Genomic DNA, 19,760 nt, shown 5'->3' with positions numbered 1-19,760 from the left:
GCAGGGAAATAGTGGAAATGGTGCTGGCCATCTAATGACCACTAGTGGCACTGGCAGTAGTAGCTCGACAAACAATAAAGCAGGTACAGAATATAGCAGCAACAAGTACAAAGGATAGCTCATCATCCTTTTCTTCCTCCTCCAACAAGTCCAAAGATCATATGGAAATATGGCTTCAGCCTAGCTTCGAAATAAAACCAAACACTATATGCATCCAAGATCAAAGCTACAAGTGATAGAAGAATTGGATATTGTACAATAGTTTTCTAGTGACAGAAGAATTGGATATTCTACCAGCTACAAGCTACATATAAATGAATCTATGTTGAGGTGCTCTAAACCGAACAGCTAGAAATTCAAAGAAGAAATACTAGCCGAGCAGCTGAGCCGAAGAAGCTACCGCCACAAGTTTGCTAGTAGCTTCTTCAACACGGGATAAAAGTTTGTTAGCAGGATCATTTTCTGAACTCTAATATGACTGAATGTGGTGTGCACTATGCAGACAAGTAAAAAAATTATAAGAGAATTTTATAAAGTGTTATAGAGCTAATGCCCAATGTCCTCGACATGGTATGCTGAGACCAGGGAGATAATGTTAATATTTAGACTTCAGAACATAGAATCAATTAACAATTATTCTAATTAAGAAGCCTTCAATGAAGTTTTATTAATAATAATCATCAAAATTCACTTATGGCTATTAATCACCAAAATTCACTAATGGCGCCACCTAGTGCTACTGATAGAAAAAATATAAATTGGTTGCAGGATTGAAAGGATTAAGATTTAGCTTGTCAAAAATTGTAGCACACATCTCTTATAGCTTCTGAATAAATTAACAATGAATTGGCAGATCAAAAGCACAGGAACTCCAAGAACAAATTCCCAAAACATAGCGCATGACAGATCCCTAAACACAAGTGCAATGGCTACAAAACCATGAAATTGAGGAACATGCTAGAATGCTAGACTAACAGATCGATCCCTTTGAAACTGGGGCATCCTATTTCCATTTGTTAGAAAAAGAAATCTAGTTTCTATAGCAAAGAATGTTCTAGGAAAAACAGACCATGCTTGATAGAATGAATTCCCAAGAGGCTAGCGACAGCGAGTCAGCGAATCAGGTGCTGTACAATAGCAATTTCTAGATACTTGATTTCTCAAATATAATCTGGAGTATAAGAAAGGCCAACAAAACTGACCCATGGAGCACTCCAGCTAATTACCAAGCAAAGAAAGAACAATTTGTTCAAGAAGATATGGTTCCTTACCAGCAAAAAAAAAGGCTCAGCCACGTAGTCTGTGGTGGTGATGCAGGCCTGCGGCAGCGCTTCACGGCGGATGCGGGAGCAGGGAGGAGACTGTAGCCTAGTGAGAGGAGGGAGATACTCCTGCGGATCTAGCAAGTTCGCCACCATGGAACTTAGCTGTCATCGGAGCGGAACCCTAGCAAGGAAAGGGAGATGAGATGGGGAAGGGTAGGATTCGGATTCAGATGAGATGGGGAGAAGGGGTGGACAAGGCGCACCTGGACCTGGTTCTTGGAGGAGGTCGTGTGGGAGCCAGGAGCTTCGGTGGTGGCGGTATCTTCCTGCAGGAGCGAGCGGCGCCTCTCGCTCGTGTGAGTCGTCGAGTGGAGGAGACGACAGGGAGGCGGGAAAGGCCGCCTGATGTCTCTAGGCCGGGCGTTTTCCGCAAGGTAATTGGGCTTGGTTGGGCTTTAAATCCCCTGTTCAGCAGGCTACCAAATGCACGAGCCCGACGCCACATGGAACTATTCCGTGTGGGCTGCCGGTGCAGGGAAAAGGCCTGGTTCCCCGCGGGGAACGGGGCTGCCAAACTAACCCGGGGGGGAGGGGGAGGCCAGCCCCTGCACACACCCACCCACACACCCCAGCACCCCCCCCCCCCCACCCCCACCACCCCGCTCCGCCCCTAGGGATGATAAATGCACTGGTATAGTTAGGTAATGGGTTGATCTGCACCAAATGAAACACGAGGTATGAATGATACACTTTTACAATATTTAAGGGATGAAAAATATGCTTTTTCCTATGGATTTTGAGTTGTTCCCTTGAGTTATTTGTTTGCCAATGTCTGCCCCTATTTTATTATATTGCCAAGACCAAGCCAGTGCATACAAGCTTAAATCATTCTACTTGTTTTCATGAAATCGTAGCCGCCAATGTAGTCTTTGTCAAGTTAGATATATTTTCATAGTAAATCTCAACTTTTTTTTAGAATTTCACCAAAAGAATCACCGATTGAACTTAACACATTTTCACACTGAGTTTTGTTGTTTGAAGAAAAATAATTGTAGATGAATAAGCCTAGTCCAAGCAGAATTGAGAGTGGGCATTTGCAACAAAACTACTTTCTAAATTTCCATGTGATATATGAGGTGCTTTTCATACTTTCCAAAGAAAAGTTCCCATCGTAGTATTTCAATTTCTCCACGTGGACATGGATGGGAGTTGCGCCTTCATAGACCAGCAAGAAATCGTCAAAGGTTGTTGAGCAAACAACATTCTTCTCGACGGCTGCATGTACAACTGAATCCATATGGAAGTCCCTTCCAGCCTTCCGCGTGCAAGGTCACAGGGGCACTCCAGTAACATGTGCGTCATGACTCATGCGTGTTCTGTTCCTCAGGGAAAAAATAAAAGCAATGCCCTTCAAGAATGAAAGATGGTTATAGTGTCGTGCTAATTGTGGCTGCTACTTTTCCAAGGACGAATTAACAAGGCGTGGCTGCTATCTGATTGACTGACGACCATGCTGGCGGCACCGATCAACATACCTGTATCACCTGAACCAAAAGGGATGCACCGAAACGTTCCCATCAAGACGGCCAGATCACATCTATATAACCACATAGCCTGACACTATTACGCTCACAACAGAATCAAACCACAACCCTGAACGCCAACTATACGCGGCTACTACGCCTCTACATACATTTTCGTCCTGCGTACAGTACACGCTCCAGACGCAGGAGCTGCCAATGGCGGGAGACGGCGAGCTGAAGCTGCTGGGCCTGTGGACCAGCCCGTTCGTGATCAGGGTGCGCCTGGCGCTCAACCTCAAGGGCCTGAGCTACGAGTACACCGAAGAGGACGTGAAGAACAAGAGCCCGCTCCTCCTCACCTCCAACCCTGTGCACAAGAAGGTGCCCGTGCTCATCCACGACGGCAAGCCTGTCTCCGAGTCGCAGGTCATCGTGCACTACATCGATGAGGTCTTCGGCGCCGCCGGCCCTTCGCTTCTCCCCGCCGACCCCTACGAGCGTGCCACCGCCCGCTTCTGGGCCGCGTACGTGGACGACAAGGTATACCTTCGTGCAATGCATCTCACCATCCAAATTAACCTCGACATAATCTTTTAATCTATCCATCATTGCTCTGTTTAGTTTAGTTGGGACTTGGGAGCTCAAAAATTTTACTTCTTTGCGCATTTGTAGGTCGGGTCTGCATGGCGCACGATGCTGTTCGCCAATGAGATGGATGAGAAGGTGGACGGCGCGACGCAGGCCATCGCGGCGCTGGAGACGCTGGAAGGCGCGTTCCAGGATTGCTCCAAGGGGAAGCACTACTTCGGCGGCGACAGCCCCGGTTACATGGACGTCGTGCTCGGCGGCTTCCTGGGGTGGTTCAACGTGTTCGAGAAGATGATCGGCGTCAAGGTCCTCGATGCTGCCAGGACGCCGCTCCTGGCCGCGTGGGCCGAGCGGTTCAGCGCCGGCGACGCGGCCGAGGGTATCCTGCTGCAGGATGTCGACAAGGTCCTCGAGTTCTTGAAGGCATTCTTCGCTTAGGGCGCGGCATTCACCGTGTGCTCCATCTTGGTTTGCTGTTGAACACCCACCATTTGGTTATTTATTGAATTTACTGGCCTCTTAATCACGATAAAATAAGATGGCCTGAAATAGAGCAGATCTCAAATGCCTAACATTCTTTGGTTTATGCCGGCCATAGATAGGTCTTGTAAGATTTTTCTTTTACCTCTTGAAATGCTGTAAATTTTATTTCAAAAAATGTTGTAAATGTAAAGATGTCGTTATTATATACTGTACCCATCTTTTCTAATAATTTCTACGCATTCAATTCAGAAAAAAAAAGTTACTTAATTTGTAGACAAGATCCTTTAGTTTCGACTTTGGAAGCCACGGTTGAAATCCATGTGTCCACGATTTACACGTATTTTTTTAGTGATTTTAGTGGTTTTATTTGTAGCTTTATGATAAACCAGGCCGATCTAACACAATCAACTTAGACAAGGCCCGAAATATGTAGACAATTTGGTCAAATTACCAACAATCAACTTAAATCAGTACGCAAAGGTCAGTTATATTGATCTAAGAGATAGCACCAGAATTATAAAGTATAAATAAATAAGATGCTAAAGAAGAGAGTAATAAAAACTAAATAAAATGATTTTCAATAAAAATTAGAAAATAAATATTGCCAAATTAGAAAATAATTGAATGTGTAAGTAATTTAAAGCAAATTAGATCCAATAGTTATTATTGCCATCAATGATTTCAGTCTATAAAATCGGTGACCAGATGTTCTTTTTTTCCTTTTTTTGTGGAAATATTAAAAATTCTTTTGTGTCGTGTCTGGTACAAAGGCAAGCAAACAGTAATAGTCCATAAATGTGGAAAATTCATAGAACACAGGAAAGTTCATGGTCTAAGCTGTGCTCGGTTAGCGATGAAGGTGGTGATATGGAGGTTTGCGTGATCTGGATCCTAAAACCACCTCTGCAAACACCATACAGGCCCTAAAAGTGAGACTGGGTTTGCCATTCGGAATTTCCCATTTTGCTTTTTGAAAGCAAAAGGCTCTTTGATAAATGAAGGATGCGTTTCAGACAATAAGTTAAACAGAAAGGATGTCGTTTGTGCACTAATGCTCCGCTAATATTGCACTCAACGATAACGAGTGGCAAAATGCTAGTTGGTGGCATGAACTGTTATCGCAAAGGAAAGGCAGGTGGAGAGCATCTTGGTCAATGAATGAAAAGGGCGTCAAAGGAATGCTTTTCAATTTTATATGTCGTGTGATTGTGGCTGCTACTTTTCTTCGGACGAACAAGGTGTCACTGTTCCTACTGACGACCATGCTGACGGCATCTCGATCAACCGATCAACAACATACTTGTATGGACTGAACCAGAGATGCTCTGCTCCGAGCAGAACGTGCCTGTCAAGACGGCCAGGTTCATGTCTCAGTCGAGACTCGAGACACACTCCGGAGTCCCACGAAACTTCCCTTGTGCCGCAAATGGCAGCTGCTCACGTCTATAAAGCCCAATGGCCTGACACCCTTCCAGACAGAACAGAGTACCAAACCAACACCGCAGGCGCTCGACACCCCAGCATACATCTCCTCAACAGAATCGCAAGCTAGAGCCTGACAATGGCGGGAGGCGGCGACCTGAAGGTGCTGGGCGTGTGGACGAGCCCGTTCGTGATCCGGGTCCGCATTGTGCTCAACCTGAAGGGCCTGGCGTACGAGTACGTCGAGGAGGACCTCGGCAACAAGAGCGCGCTCCTCCTGGGCTCCAACCCGGTGAACAAGAGCGTCCCCGTCCTCCTCCACGGCGGCCGCCCCGTAAACGAGTCCCAGGTCATCATCCAGTACATCGACGAGGTCTGGGCCGGGGCCGGCCCGGCCGTGCTCCCGTCCGACCCATACGAGCGCGCGGTGGCGCGGTTCTGGGCGGCCTACGTCGACGACAAGGTGGGGTCCGCGTGGCAGGGGATGCTGTTTCGGTGCAACAACGAGGAAGAGAGGGCGGAGGCGGTGGCCCGCGCCGCCGAGGCGCTCCAGACGCTGGAGGGCGCGTTCGAGGAGTGCTCCAAGGGGAAGCCCTTCTTCGGCGGCGACGGCATCGGGTTCGTGGACGTCGTGCTCGGCGGCTACCTCGGGTGGTTCGGGGCCATCGACAGGATCATCGGGCGCAAGCTGATCGACCCGGCCAGGACGCCGCTGCTGGCCGCGTGGGAGGAGCGGTTCCGCACCACCGAGGTAGCCAAGGGCATCGTGCCGGACGACGTCGATAAGGTGCTCGCGTTCCTGCAGACCCTGCTCGCTATTGGCTCCATGAAATGAGCTCCATCTTTCTGTCAGTCCAGGAACAGTCGGCCTTTTTATTGGCTCAATAAATGTACAACAGTACTTGTGTTGTAACATGGACTGTTGTTTATGTTGCTACTTGCTAGCAATTCGCAATTTTTGTGCTCCACTAAGTGTCTAGTTTCTCGAAGCTCGACAGAAAACCTCCGGCACGGATGAGTCCCGCAAAGAATCCGTGTGGGTTTGGAACCTTTAGTGACGGAAGTGCTGGCGCAACCGGTACGCCTGGAGCATTGAAACGTGTGCGCCGTGGCGCCGAATTTCCAAAGCCTTGACAAGGAAGCCCTGAGCAGTTTGTCCCCGTCCGGGCACGCCGTGCGAGCAGATCACTAGATCACGTTCTCCCGAGTCCCGATTGCCAAGTACCTAGTCCACACTTAGTCACGCCTAAATAATCCCCGTCACACTCAAACCGCAGATCATTCAGCAGTGAACGGTGGGCACGTCACATACTACACCGAACAGGTCGACCAGACCCTGAGCTCCACTCCAGTGCCTAGTCACGGTGCAAACTCGATGGCAGCAGCCGAGGAACTGGAAGACGACGAGGTGACGGTGCTGGGCGTGTGGCCTTAGGCGCCTAGCCCGTTCGCCATCCCCGTGCTCATCGCACTCGGTGTCAAGGGCGTGCGGAGCTCAGAGTCAAGTCCAACCCGGCGTAGAGGAAGGGACGAGGTGAGGGCGGGCGCGATCGCGCGCGGCTCGTCTCGGCGCTAGACACGCTGGGTGACGCTAGCGAGGTGGTGCGTCAGGTTCTAGCGCTTCAGGTCGATCAGGTGGTCCGGTGCCCCAAGGTCCGGGGACTAGTAGTACTAGCACCGAGTATTTTTGTGTGGCATGCCGTGCAGTGCAGTCACGCACGAGTCCGTGCATCGTCTTAGTTTTACCTTCTTGGCCTTGGGTGGCACAAAGGCAACCGCTAGTCTATGATACGATTTTGGGACGTTCTGCATATTGAATTAGACGAGAATATGTTGTGGTTTCGGCAATCCACGATTTTAAATAAGATGAGAATTTGCGATCTGAATTCCTCGAAGGCGTCCTTGCAGTTTGCAACAAACCTATGCCATCATGTTCGCTTCGCTAGTGAGCTTCAAGCTTTATACCTTCTTTTGTATCATGTTAATTAACTGTAGCACCATCCATGTCATTATGTGTAAAAATTTTCCCTTTGAATGATATTAGAAGTAGACATAATCTTCATGAACTAACTAGCAAGGTGCCCGCGCAAATAGCGCGGGACCTAGTTTTTTTCAATACTCATTTGAGTTTTCCATAAGTAGTGCTGTTAATTGTTAGTCCCTCCGTTTATGTTTATAAGGTATGGTGTAACTTGGCACGGTCTTTCAAATTACACTTTGACTATTTATTTATGCTATCTTATATTATTTATGGTTATAAACTTATAACTATGGTAGAGTATATTTGATTATGAATCCAACCATATAAGTTTATATTATAAAAATAAAAAATTGATAGTTAAATTATTGGTCAAATATTGTAAACTTTGAATCTTGATATGCATGTGTGCCTTACAAATACAAACTGAGGGAGTAGATAGTAATTGTTCTGTTTCTAATGGACCTGACAAAGTCATCATTTAATGTTTTTGTTCCTATGTCAATTCGTGCATTTTCTATACATTCTCATAATACACAACATATTTTGACAACAATTGTTAGTGTATATATATCAAGTTGAGGATAGAAGAGGTCCCCGTGTCGCACTCGGAGCGACTCAAGGGACACCCACCCCGCCCGTAGCTGCACCCCACCAAAATCTAGGCCAGTTGTTGTTACTGCCATTGTTGACCAGTGAAGGCATGAAGTCAGTTTTTGCACACGTTCCCCCCTCTTGTTTCTCTCTTCCCCTCTCCCTCACTTACCCTAGGTCGCATCTCTTCTCTTCTCTTCCTCCACCACCTAGGACGTGGATGCATGTTAGCTCCTGGCTTATGACTTTGGAACCCTTTTATGCCTTTGATTTCACCCTCGGTAATGCACTAATAGACCCCCAATGTTGACTCACATTGTATTAAATTGATTGCTTTCCGCATTTCTATAAACATTTGAGACCAACAAAAGGGGGAGGGAGTCGACTGGGGATATTAGTCTGAAGCTCGACTATAGTCTGTGCACAATCCCATATAATTCCCCCGCCCCTACCAAAATCTAAGCCTCCATAACTCGATCAAGATAGCGGATATAGCCATATAAGATGCCACTATTTAAAATAAAAAAAAAGCAGTAATCGGCTATGTAAAAAAATCCTTTTATAGTTCGTCATCTAATGGCAAAAGGGAAAAATATCAATATGGAGGAGAAATAAGAAATAGTAACATTGTCCAAGCATCTAGAATTCTATCCGCAATAGGGGAAGTAGAAGGCTCAGGTGGAAGGAATCCGAGCTAAAGCTCTAGTTTGCCGATAGCTAGTCTGCTCTCCCCTATGCTAGATCATGCTATCCGAGTCGTGCGGTGGCTTCCCCTGCTGCTGATGGTGGTTTGCTGCAGCAGCTGATAGGCCATCGTGCCACAAAGGGCACCTTGTAGTTGTTGTTTGATCTAGGGTTGAGTCCACTTACAACAACGAACTGGATGGAGTTCAACTGATTGGGTCCAATTCCTAGTAGTAGAATAGATTCGAGTTATTGACTCGGTATGGGCACTCAATCACTTGCGTGCAAATCTAATTTGTGCAATTTTTCATTTAGTGAACCATAAAAGATGATGTTTGTATCCATAAGTTCAAATAGTTAGCATATAAAATTAGCATATGTAGATCTAAATAGGATTGTTAATAGACCTGCTAACTATTAACAATCCTCCTTAGTGCCCAAAATGAATACAATTCTATTGATTCTCTTCTCTATCAATTTTGTCAAACTTAAAATAGTTTGACTTAGAATAAAGCAAGAATTTGCATTCATTATGGGACACGGAGGGAGGGGGGGAGAGAGAGATCATTAGACCTTTAGTTGGTTAAAACATGCTAACAGTTGCTAATAGTCGGTGTATCCAAATTAGCAAATATCCAACTGCTTATTATTAGATTCTGTTTGGATGGACTAAAATTAAAGTTTAGCCCGGACTAAAGCTTAGACATCTAATGTATATTTAGCCCAGTCATGTTCGAAACCAAAGCTAACATTTAGTCCATTTATTGACAAAAGTCTATTCTACCCCTAGGGTGTGAGAGAACAAAGGATAAGATTTTAGTGGAAGGATATTTAGTCTTTTGCAATTTTTCTCTAAAATTAGCTCCCATCATCTAGGTTTGGAGGGCTAATGAACTAAAATTTAGTTGAAGGTTGCCCCCCCCCCTATTTGGATAATCAGGAGCTAATTTTTAGCTGACTATAGTTTAGCCTCCAGATCCAAATAGGATCTTTTAGTTGGATCAAAACAGCACCTGCTAATTGGTGGCTAGCTAATAGTTAGAAACTATTAGCACTAATGGATCCAACTATGTTTGATTAAATTAATGCAAGGCGTTTTGATTATGATGTTGAACTTCAATTATACATCTAAAACTGTCAATGTTGCTATTTAATACTACTATTATTAGTCTGAACCGTAGACTATCATGTTATATTTTAGGAATTCAAACTGTTGCATGTATTATATTTTGGTAGTATTGTATCCGAATATATGCACTTGCACGAAGATAATTATTTAACATCTGATATATTATATGTGTTTGAGATGACATTCAGAAGATGGCTATGTCAAACAGTCTATCTATAGATGTAGAGCATATATTTTTTCAATTGATTAATATCTCCTTGTACATAATGTTTTTCGGTTGATTTTTCTATTGGACATTGTAATTCTTCGATTAGCACCTTCACCCTTTCTTTTTTGTGGCCGTCGTCGGCAAGAATAATGTTTGGATGGTCAACTGTAGATGTGCTGTCGATGAGATTGCTCTTGTTTGATCTTGTTGGCAAAAGTTATGATATAGTGATAATATTTTATTCTTTCATTTCATTTCAAAACTGCTGGTATCGGGTGGAGTTTTTTTATCCTTAGTTTGCTTTCAATTTTGCATCGGATGGATCCATACCTCACGTATGTGACATAAGCAATAGGACTACGTGATCGATCTTGTCCCATATAAATATGGACATCCTAAGAATCTTGACAAAGATTACCCGGATTTAACTTGGACTCTTTAACCTAATATAGACCAGACCGTTAGACCTTCATATAATCCAACGGTATATATTCTTCTCTCTTTTAGATTAACGTGGGAATTTCTAAACCCTCTCAGCGAACGTGGTGGTTTATTAAGATAATAGATTTTGTAGCTGGCTGTCGGAAAAACTCCTGAATAATAAAAATTAAAACTCATTAGTTCATTTTTGTTGCATTGGTTAAATTACGTAACATATATTAAATATTTAAAGACGAGTTGCAAAGCTGGAATAGCTCAGTTGGCCAGAGCGTATGGCTGTTAACCATAAGGTCGGAGGTTCGAGCCCTCCTTCTAGCGGTTTTTTGTGTTTCACGAAGTTTAAATTTAATTATCAACATTTAACAACAGGACGCAAAAGCTGGTATAGCTCAGTTGGCCAGAGCATATGGTTGTTAACCATAAGGTCGGAGGCTCAAGGCTTTTCAAGCCCTTTTTGCGTTTTCCATTTTTTTTGTTTTCATCCTAATTAGTTTTGTTGTCCTTAAAAGAAGTTATGCAGAAAGCTCAAATCAAACAGTGTTTTTCTTTGATTATTTTCATCCTATAATTAACTTTTTGTCCTTAAAAAAGTACTGCAGAAAGCTCAAATCAACAAAATTAACTTATTTAGAGATTTTTTTAACACGTCTTAAAAAAATTGATAAGGTGAAGCTTCATCAGTTCGTTGGAACAATGGAACGCACAACAAGTTGGGCCTGTCCGCGATGAGCAAACCGAAACTTCCTGCACTGACAGGGCCCTAATAATTCATCAAGTTGGGCTAGGCCAGCTGTCCAGTCCGTTAAGATAACCCTCCGTTACAAATTATAAATTATTTTAGCCTTATATTAACTCATTTTTTTCAATTTTGTTTAAGTTTATAGAACAATGCATCTATATCTTATATCTAGAATATCAAACTAATTTCTCTAGATAGATCAAGAAATATATTTTTATAGTGCATATATTTGATACTGTGGATGTTAGTACATTTATCGGTACATTTTGTTAAAGTTAGACAAATTTGATTTAGGATATATTAATCACTTCTATTTTGGAATAGAGGAAGTAGCTAGTAATGCTGCAACCTTTTTTAGAATCCTCGGAGCATGCTAACGAGGCTTGAGGCCAGGAAGCAGCAGTACTTACGCGAATTTAAAGGAAACAATTGGATCTCGACACAGGTACAGGTAATGCTCGAATTAATAGATGACGCTACTACAAAAGAATTTTAATTCATTACAGTAACTCCGATAACAATCATGGTTCTGAAAGAACGAAAACATTCAGAAACTTCCAGGGTCCTTGCCCTGACAAACACAGTATAAGCTGCTAGTATAACGATCACTGTTTCAAACAAATGGGTTAGGAAATGTAAATTTCATATCATCTAAGGGACTAATATTTTTTTTGGTGTCACCCAGTGCATGTAGATGCATGCTGTTCTGAATCGTCTTCATTTCGAGTCACGGTTCCTCGGCGCGCCATTCTGCTCCCGCTGCTCCAGCTGATAGAACGGGATCTGCTCGCCCTGCTGCTTGTGCATCTCCATCATCTGGTCCTGGCAACGGAGCTGCATTTGCTGAGATAGATTGCTGGACGAGCTTGTGTCGCCGAGTTTCAGGCGCTGGACTTCAGTCGTCAACGCCTCATTCAGTGCTGTTCAGTTAGAAACAGAAATGGTGGTCAGAAAAAATTAGCTAGATTTCTTCAAAAGAATTTGCTGTTTATACTAGAATATGATGCACATGCTGTGGTACTACTGCTACACTTTTGATACGAGCTTATTAGCTGACGATCCTGCAACTGTGGACTTCTCTATTAACAAAGCGAGTTTAAGAATGAATAAATCAAGCATTGATGTTGACAGACTTAAAAGATAATTGCAGCACTTGTATTATCTAAAGACGGCCGGCCTCTTGTGACAGGGGTAGTGCCCACCAGCACCGCGACACGAACTAGGCAACGCAGTGTCAGTTTGCATTAACAAACACTTGGGCTATTTTGATCGATACGAGAATCCAAAACAAGGCGACGTCGCCAATGCCTGACGAAGTCTCTGCGCAAGTTGGATCATTCAGGTACGTTCTGACTGTTTCATACGACATGCTAGCAACTAACAGCATCAGAGAACAATGATGGTCGGATTAAAAAAACTAGCCAAATTTGTTAGGGGGAACTGGCAAGTGTATCGGCACAACATGACAACGACTAACTGCCAATGCTTACGCTCCGAACGCCAATGCGGTGATCACGTCCCGCACTACTACCGTACGAACATATATTGGAAATTCAGAACAAAGCAGCAAATGGATACTGAACTGGAAGTTTGAACATCGTTACTCTGAATTCCGTTTGACAGTTATCAAAGAAAGCGGAATCGTTTCTCACCGTCGCGCAGCTGCGCCTGCTGCTCCATGGCCTGCAGCCTGAACTTGAGCTCGTTGTTCTGGGTGGCGAGCCCCGCCGAGTCGCGCTGACACGAAGAGAACGAAGTTGAGACAACAAGCTCATGGATTTTTCACCGAGCAAGAACACTGTCTGAAAATGCGGCAGATGCTCCTCATACCTGCAGTAGAGTGAGCTGCGCCGATAGAGTCGTGGCCTCCGTCTGCAGGATCTGCACCTTCTGCTCCAGCTCCGCGATGTAGCGCATCCGCCGCTCCTTGGACCGCGCCGCCGACTGCCTGTTGGCGAGCACCCTGCAGAGTGCGGCGCACAAGAGCGATTTTTATGAATAACATTGTGACCAACGTATTTGCATTTGTGGTAGATTATATGGAAGGATCCGGCTATAATGTGACGATCCGGGCTTTTATGGCAGGATATAATTTGTTACGAAAGGAGGTCTACCGCTTGACGCGCTTGGGGTCGGCGAGGGCCATCTCGGCGAGCTTCTCGTCGGCCATGATCCGCTTCATCTCGGCGGGGGTGAACTCGCCGCCGCCGAACTCAAGGCTGAACTTGCCGGGCTCCCCATTGGCGGAGAAGCTCAGCTTCCCCATGAGGCTGTCCATGGACAGGCTCCTGGCGTGCCTCGCCGGCGGCGGCGGCGCGGGCTCTCCGGCCGCATTCCTCTTCTTCTTGCCGGCATCGCCCCAGAGGAGGAACTGGCTGTCGGCGCCGCCACCGCCGCCGCCGCCGTAGTCCTCGGACTCGTTCTCGCTGCTGTCGGCGCCGTTGGTGCGCATGCCGCTGCTCCCGCGGCTGTCCCCGTCGGAGTTGTTCAGGCCGTCCATGCCCTCCATGCTCATGTACGCATTGAACAGGTCGTCGCCCGCGGCGCCGACCGGGAGGCCCCAGCCGCCGGCCTCCATCTTGGGCGGCGGCGGCGGCTGGAAGTAGCCGAACGCGACGTCGCTGCGGGACCGGCGGTGCGCTTTGCGCGGCGGCAGGCCGCCCTGCGCGCGCGCCGCCGCGGAGCTGTCGTCCATGCACGCGTCGGGGTGGTGCAGGGAGTGGGAGCCGGGCCCCGCGGGCGCGGGGAGCGGGGGCGTCGGCGGCAGCCCCGCCCGATGCTGCTTCTGGTGCTGCGGCGCCGGCGGCGGAGGCATGGACGCCTGGACGTGGTGGTGGTGCATCAGCCCGTGCCCGTTCGCGGTGTTCATTTCGTGCCGGCCGCCGCCGACCGTATCGCGCGCGGGGGGGCGGGCGGGCGAGCTCGTGTGGATGCGGTGGCGTGGCGGTGGTGCCCGATCGTGTTTGTGTCGCGCGGTGTTTCTACGCGGTTTGAAGGGTGGTATTTAATTGGTGGGTGCCGAACGCTGGAGAGAGAGAGAGAGAGCCTTTTGGCAGCGTGGCGTGGGGTTGAGGCGCATGTCTTTCCGGGAATCCGCACCGCGCCGGCAGCCGCAGCATCATCTTCGGTCTGCTCGCCCGGGGGAGGAGTGGAAACGTGCTGCTTGACAGGATCGCACGGCCATCAGGATGCTCATCGCGTCTTAACTAACAGGACTGGGCTGCCATCTCAGGGAAAAAAACGGAGATGCGTGCACCACGCACAGTATGCAAGACTGTAGCGATTCTGCACAGGGGAAGCCCACGGAGCCTGACATGTCAGAAAGATCACTCATGTTTGTCATCATTGCAGCGCTGCTGTATCTCATTCTCAGGTATATTTTGCAACGGCGCGCCGGAGTCGTTGACCGGGGTCGTAGTACTCCTGCACTGTTGAGCAGTGGGCATCTCTGACGTGCCTGGCTTGTTTCTGAACTTCTGAAGCGCTGGTGGGATCTGATCAGCCACTTGGGCATTAACATCCTGATACAAGTTTTCAACCACCAATACTCCCGTAGGGGGAGGGGACGGAAGACTAGGGGGGCGTTTGGTTCCTCGAGCTAAAGTTTAGTCCGTGTCACATCGAATATTTGGAGACTAATTAGAAGGATCAAATATGAGTTAATTATAAAACTAATTGCACATATGGAGGCTAAATGGCGAGACGAATCTATTAAGCCTAATTAATAAATGGTTACTGTAGCAGCACATTGTTAAATCATGGACTAATTAGGCTTAATAGATTCATCTCGCCGTTTAGCCTCCATCTATGTAATGGGTTTTGTAAATAATCTATATTTAATACTTCTAATTAGTATCTAAACATTCGATGTGACAGGGACTAAAATTTAGGGGGAGGACCAAACACCCCCCTAGGCTTCGTGTAAGCTGTTCATGCTCCTTTTTCCCCTGCTATGCATAGACAAAAAGAAGAAGACCGATTATTGAATCGCTGAGGCTACTGCTTCACTGATCCAGTGATTCAATTTAGTGTGTTGTATGGCTAAACCGATTTAACGTATGCTTTCAACTTAAACTTGGATGTCTAATTGTCGACAAGTGCATCGCTCACGATTGAAAAACAAATAGTAAAATAAGTCTATAAAAATGCCATATTCGTACTGGGTACATGACTCAAACCCGGCTAGCTATATTAAGTTTGCAAGATACTAGGCATGTTACCTCGGTCCATTGAATGGCACAAATGGTTGCATCCGGTTTTCGCTTTTCATAGTTGACCGGTCCAATTTGATTATTTGGGCCGTGCTTCCTTGGTGCTCTTCGAGTCTCTTGAGCGACAGGTCACGTGCCGTCGGTGCCCTAACGCTCCAGTATTAGGTTATTATCACGCCGCCGAAACGCGAGCATCCGGCATCCCGGCTTCAAAGCTGGGCCAAACATCAGGCAGCTAGCAACGAGAATCAGTACCCGAAATGCTCCTTGCTCCGGCAATTTGGTCACCGTTTCACACCGTGCCCTCGTCCGACGGCGTTAAACTTGTTCGGGGGGATGAGAACAAGCCGTGCAGGCCACAGGCCACATGCATCGGATCAGAAGAAGCCGGGAACGAAGGCACGCAGGATTCTGTCTGTGCGTTGCTGCAGGTACAGAGTACAGTACTTTCATCGTTGGAAAAGGTAAGGGCGCAAGGCCACCAGGGAAAAAAGGGTGCCTTTGGGAAACCGTGTGGAGCCCTTGCGCGAAAGGACGGACATGGGACATGTACTCTCTCGATCGATGAGCAATGACATTGATGCTGTGTGGCACTGTGGCTAGTTTAGTTTAATAAAACCCTAATCGAAGCTTAATTCTTGGCACGTAAACATGGCGGTGCTGTACAAGGTGACCTCGTGTCGCTGGGACAGGAGCCCCGAGCGGAGTTTAATCCCTGCGAACAGGGGGTTGGCACGATCCCAAAGTCTCCCGAGGTGACGGCGATGGGTACTGCTGCGTAGGACGCGCCGGCCGGGGCCGACGCGGACGAGGACAAACTGAGGTCGCCGCACATGCATCTTCCCCCAGCTGGATCGACGGTTCCTTCGCCACGGACAACGGGTGGGGCGTGACGCGAACGGACGAACGCGCCCCTCCCCTCGGGCCTCGGCGCCCCCCGCGCCCGCGAATGGTGGAGCGACCGATGCTGCCCGGTGCCCCGGCCCCCGGAGCGATCGAGCCAGCAATCAAGCCCAAAAGGCGGGGGGGCGCGACGGCGACGCGCGCACGCGGGGCAGTCGGACTCGTCGCCACAAATCAAGGCGGGCCTCGCACGCGCAGTCGCGCGCGCCAGGCCAAGCCGGCCGGTGCGCCGTGCGCGTCCTCACGCCTCGCTGAGAACTCCGCCATATGTTCGGCCGAGGGGGGCGTGCGGCGCGCAGGCGCACACGGAGTCACGTGGCGTTCGGTGGGGCGGGCGGTGCGCGAGCGCACGTACGACCCCGCCCGAGTCCCTGACCTGAATACCTGATCGGCCGGCCGGCCGTCCCCCCTCACATGGAGGACCCCGACTCGGGTGTACGGGGCGGGGGCACGGACGTGACTCGTGACCGGGACCTGGCCTGGTGGATCGATCGATCTCGGCGTCGGCCTCCTGACCCCTTGCTACTCGCCGCGGACGGGACGGAGCGGAGCGGCGGTCACGCGCGCGCGGGGCTCGGCTCGGTCGGTCCGTGGGCGCTAGGCGGATCGACAGGTTTACTGTTGGTCATTTAGGAGAACCACATGGCGGCGTGGCGCAACGCTGTGGCAGCGTCGCGGCGAAACTCTGGGTGATGTGCCCGTGCGTTGTCGGCCGAAAGTATCGGTTTAATTGTGCGGAAAGTTGGGCGGGCGGTTCACGGGCTGTGTTTCTTCAGGCGCGGCGACCGAGACCACAACGGTGGTTCTCGTGGGCCTTTGCAGCTTTGAGAGAGAAATTTTCAGTCTACAGGCCCATGGATGCAGAAGGAAAGCTCATTATGGCCCACACATATGGAGGAAGCCGCCTGGTTCGTCGTCTTCGGGACCATCTCCACTCCTTTCTTATTTTGATGGCCCATGAATCCAATCCTTCCTATTTTTCTGTTGTATACTCACGCTGTATCTGGCATTCTTGGCTCCTGAGCAGTGAGCACTCAGCTTACAACAGGGGGAGTGGTTAAAAAAGGCAGCACGGACTGTGCATCGCGAATAATTGCCGGGCCGAGGAGTCGGAGGGAAGAAAGCAGAGCGTGCGATCACCGGCGAGAATGCTTTTCACCACCAACGATTGCCATCCGAACGATCGCAGCAGCCAGCAGTGTTGTGGTGGCAACCGGCAAGCCATACAATCCCTGTCGTCAAAAGGTAAATAATCGAGTTGGTTTGTGGCAGTATAAAGAACCAGAGACACGCTACGCGTATCCGTCCGCACGCGGGGCTCAAATCATATCCGCTCCGCGAGGCACGATCACTGGACGGCGACTGTGCCCGTACCAAGTTTCTCCTTCGTCGTGTCTGAGAAGACGAAGAAGATCCGTGGCGTCGGCAGTCGGCAGATACGTGCGTGATCATGGCTGCGGCTGGCCACGCCCTCGCCGTGCCGAAAAGAAAGGCGATCATTCAGCGAGTTATTAGTCCAGGGACGCATCGATGGATGGGTACGGCGTGCACGCACACCGATCAAGCACGGGGGAGCTGCGAGAGCCGTATGATTTCGGCTGGCACTGCCAGAGATCGATCGGCTGATGAGATCGTCGACAGCAGGTCGTGCGTACAGCGCGCGGCGAGAGGTAATGATCATCGCTCGCCGCCCGGCCGGCCGGAGAATCGGCATCACGGCGGCATCGCCACCGTGCGCGCACGAAACAGGTGTGTGTGTGTGTGGGGGGGGGGGGGGGGGGGGGGGGGGTGGAGGGAAGCCTGCTCTGAGTCTCACATGGTACAAGAGTGTGCGAGAAGCCGCGTATACAATCATGATACACTATCCGGCCGCCTGTTCCTGTACTCGCTGTGCCACCTGTGTACGCACGCGTTTTTACGCCTTTTCTTCGAGGCCCCAACGTGGTGTGCCGTCCGTTCCCTTCTACCAACCTATCCGTGGCTAGAATTGAGTGTACTGCTAGCTAGTGACGAAACAATCGATGTGATGGGAATGGGACTAGGTCTCTTGGACCACACCCCTAGCCTGACAGTAGTTTCCTCGCTCGCTCGATCGGCTCTGATGTGCCTACAGCAAGTTGTAGTGTCTAGCAATGAATCAACAGTAGGGAGCACCAGCTTTAGCAAGGAGAATCAACATAGTAACTGATGAAGCAACCTCATAGCTAGCGCCTCCACCGTGGGATGCCCTGTCATACTTGTAGTATCACCCAAGCACGGAATCTTGCGCTCCCGATCGATATAGGCATGCTAAACTAAAGCTGCAACTTTTCATGTCGAGAAAAAGGTGAAAGCGCACCGTTACTACTGTCATGTACGCTCCATATGGCGCGCACAGGGCTGCAGGCTCTCACTCAGACGTGGTTCGTAGCCTTTTTGCCGCTTACGCCAAGGATCTTCGATCTTCCATATGCCGGCAAGCTTGCCACGCACCGTACCTTTCTGCACCAAACAAAGGGGGCGGGCGGCCGGAGATGAAAAGGGCATCCATTTTCGGGGAATAAGAGAGAGAAAAGGTGAACTTGCTTGCTTGCCGTAGCTAACCCGGTTGCACATACGCCAACATTGTGTCCACGGACACCGCCGGTGCTGGGGCGGCGCGCGGGCGCATTAACCAACCGGCGGCCGCCCGGTGCACCGCCGCGCTCGACCGGGGACGGTGGACGGTGGTGGGGACGTGCGTGCGGGGCTGCGGGGCCTACGCGCGCCGGCCGGACGCCCGGAACGATGCCGCGCGCGCCTGGCTCTAGAGAACTCGGGCGAGCTGCCGGCCGGATCGGAGATATGCAGGGGCCCGGCCGGCGAGCCGTACGTCGACGTCCGTGCCCCCGCCGGATCGGCCGCCGCCCCACTTGGGATCGGCATGCTGATTGCAGCTAGCTAGCTAGCATCACGGCCATCGCCCATCGATGCATGTACCAGCGCTGCGCTCCGACCACGTAAAGCATCTTTGATATTTCCCCTCTCTGCCGAACTGATAGAACCATGCATGTCAATGGCATGCAGTGGCATGAAACACGCTAAAATGGGGAGAGCACTCACAAGGCCTGTCCCATCCCATTACACACAGACGACTCATCTCAGCGCCCCAGCCCTTTCGTGTAGTCACCTCACCAGCAAATCGCAACGAATTATACTGACACGACGCCACGTAGTTAGGTTTCAGGAACTCGATATTGCTGGATCAGATCACTTCAGTGTATATCCGATTGGCTATATCAAAGATGGACCCCAATTCCTCGTCCTATAATTGAGTACAAAGCACTTGTCTTGTGGTGCTCGATCGATCACCTCCATTAGTCCATTTTCTGAGATCAGAGATGGATCCGACTATCCGAGAGTAATGGACCTGGAAATACATCCAAGCTCTCGATCACAACGGCTGAAATTAAAGTTTTCTTAGTTCTACAGACATACATCCAAGAAGCTCAATTGTTAACTGCATTGCTTGCTTGCTTTATTACTGAATATAAAAGCTCGGCCATATACATCTCTGATGTAGAGTATCTTTTATTTCATTATCTGAAAAAAAGCACATGCTGCGCTGTGTGAA

At 48.9% G+C, this 19,760-nt stretch overlaps 2 protein-coding genes and 1 non-coding gene across 3 annotated transcripts; 2 read left to right on the top strand and 1 right to left on the bottom strand.

The window, feature by feature from the left end:
* Positions 1 to 2,913: 2,913 nt before the first annotated feature.
* LOC117835632 (uncharacterized) lies at positions 2,914 to 6,249 on the top strand. Its single transcript, XM_072290513.1, is given in 2 exon segments — positions 2,914 to 3,808; positions 5,412 to 6,249. Coding segments are annotated over 2 exon segments (1,509 nt in total). The 5' UTR covers positions 2,914 to 3,004; the 3' UTR covers positions 6,117 to 6,249.
* Positions 6,250 to 10,559: 4,310 nt separating this feature from the next.
* On the top strand, positions 10,560 to 10,633 carry TRNAN-GUU (transfer RNA asparagine (anticodon GUU)). Its single transcript has one exon. It is a non-coding gene; the product is annotated as a tRNA-Asn (tRNA).
* Positions 10,634 to 11,500: 867 nt separating this feature from the next.
* On the bottom strand, positions 11,501 to 14,047 carry LOC117837034 (bZIP transcription factor 29). Its single transcript, XM_034716585.2, has 4 exons — positions 13,169 to 14,047; positions 12,885 to 13,017; positions 12,707 to 12,791; positions 11,501 to 11,974 (listed from the first exon to the last, which is right to left on the bottom strand). Exons 1-4 carry the CDS (start codon positions 13,921 to 13,923, stop codon positions 11,772 to 11,774), a joined length of 1,176 nt encoding a protein of 391 aa, XP_034572476.1. The 5' UTR covers positions 13,924 to 14,047; the 3' UTR covers positions 11,501 to 11,771.
* Between the last annotated feature and the right edge of the window lie 5,713 nt (positions 14,048 to 19,760).

This window comes from Setaria viridis, chromosome 9 (genome assembly GCF_005286985.2).
Source record: "Setaria viridis chromosome 9, Setaria_viridis_v4.0, whole genome shotgun sequence".
NCBI lineage: Eukaryota > Viridiplantae > Streptophyta > Magnoliopsida > Poales > Poaceae > Setaria > Setaria viridis.
This window is presented reverse-complemented; position numbering and strand designations above follow the sequence as displayed.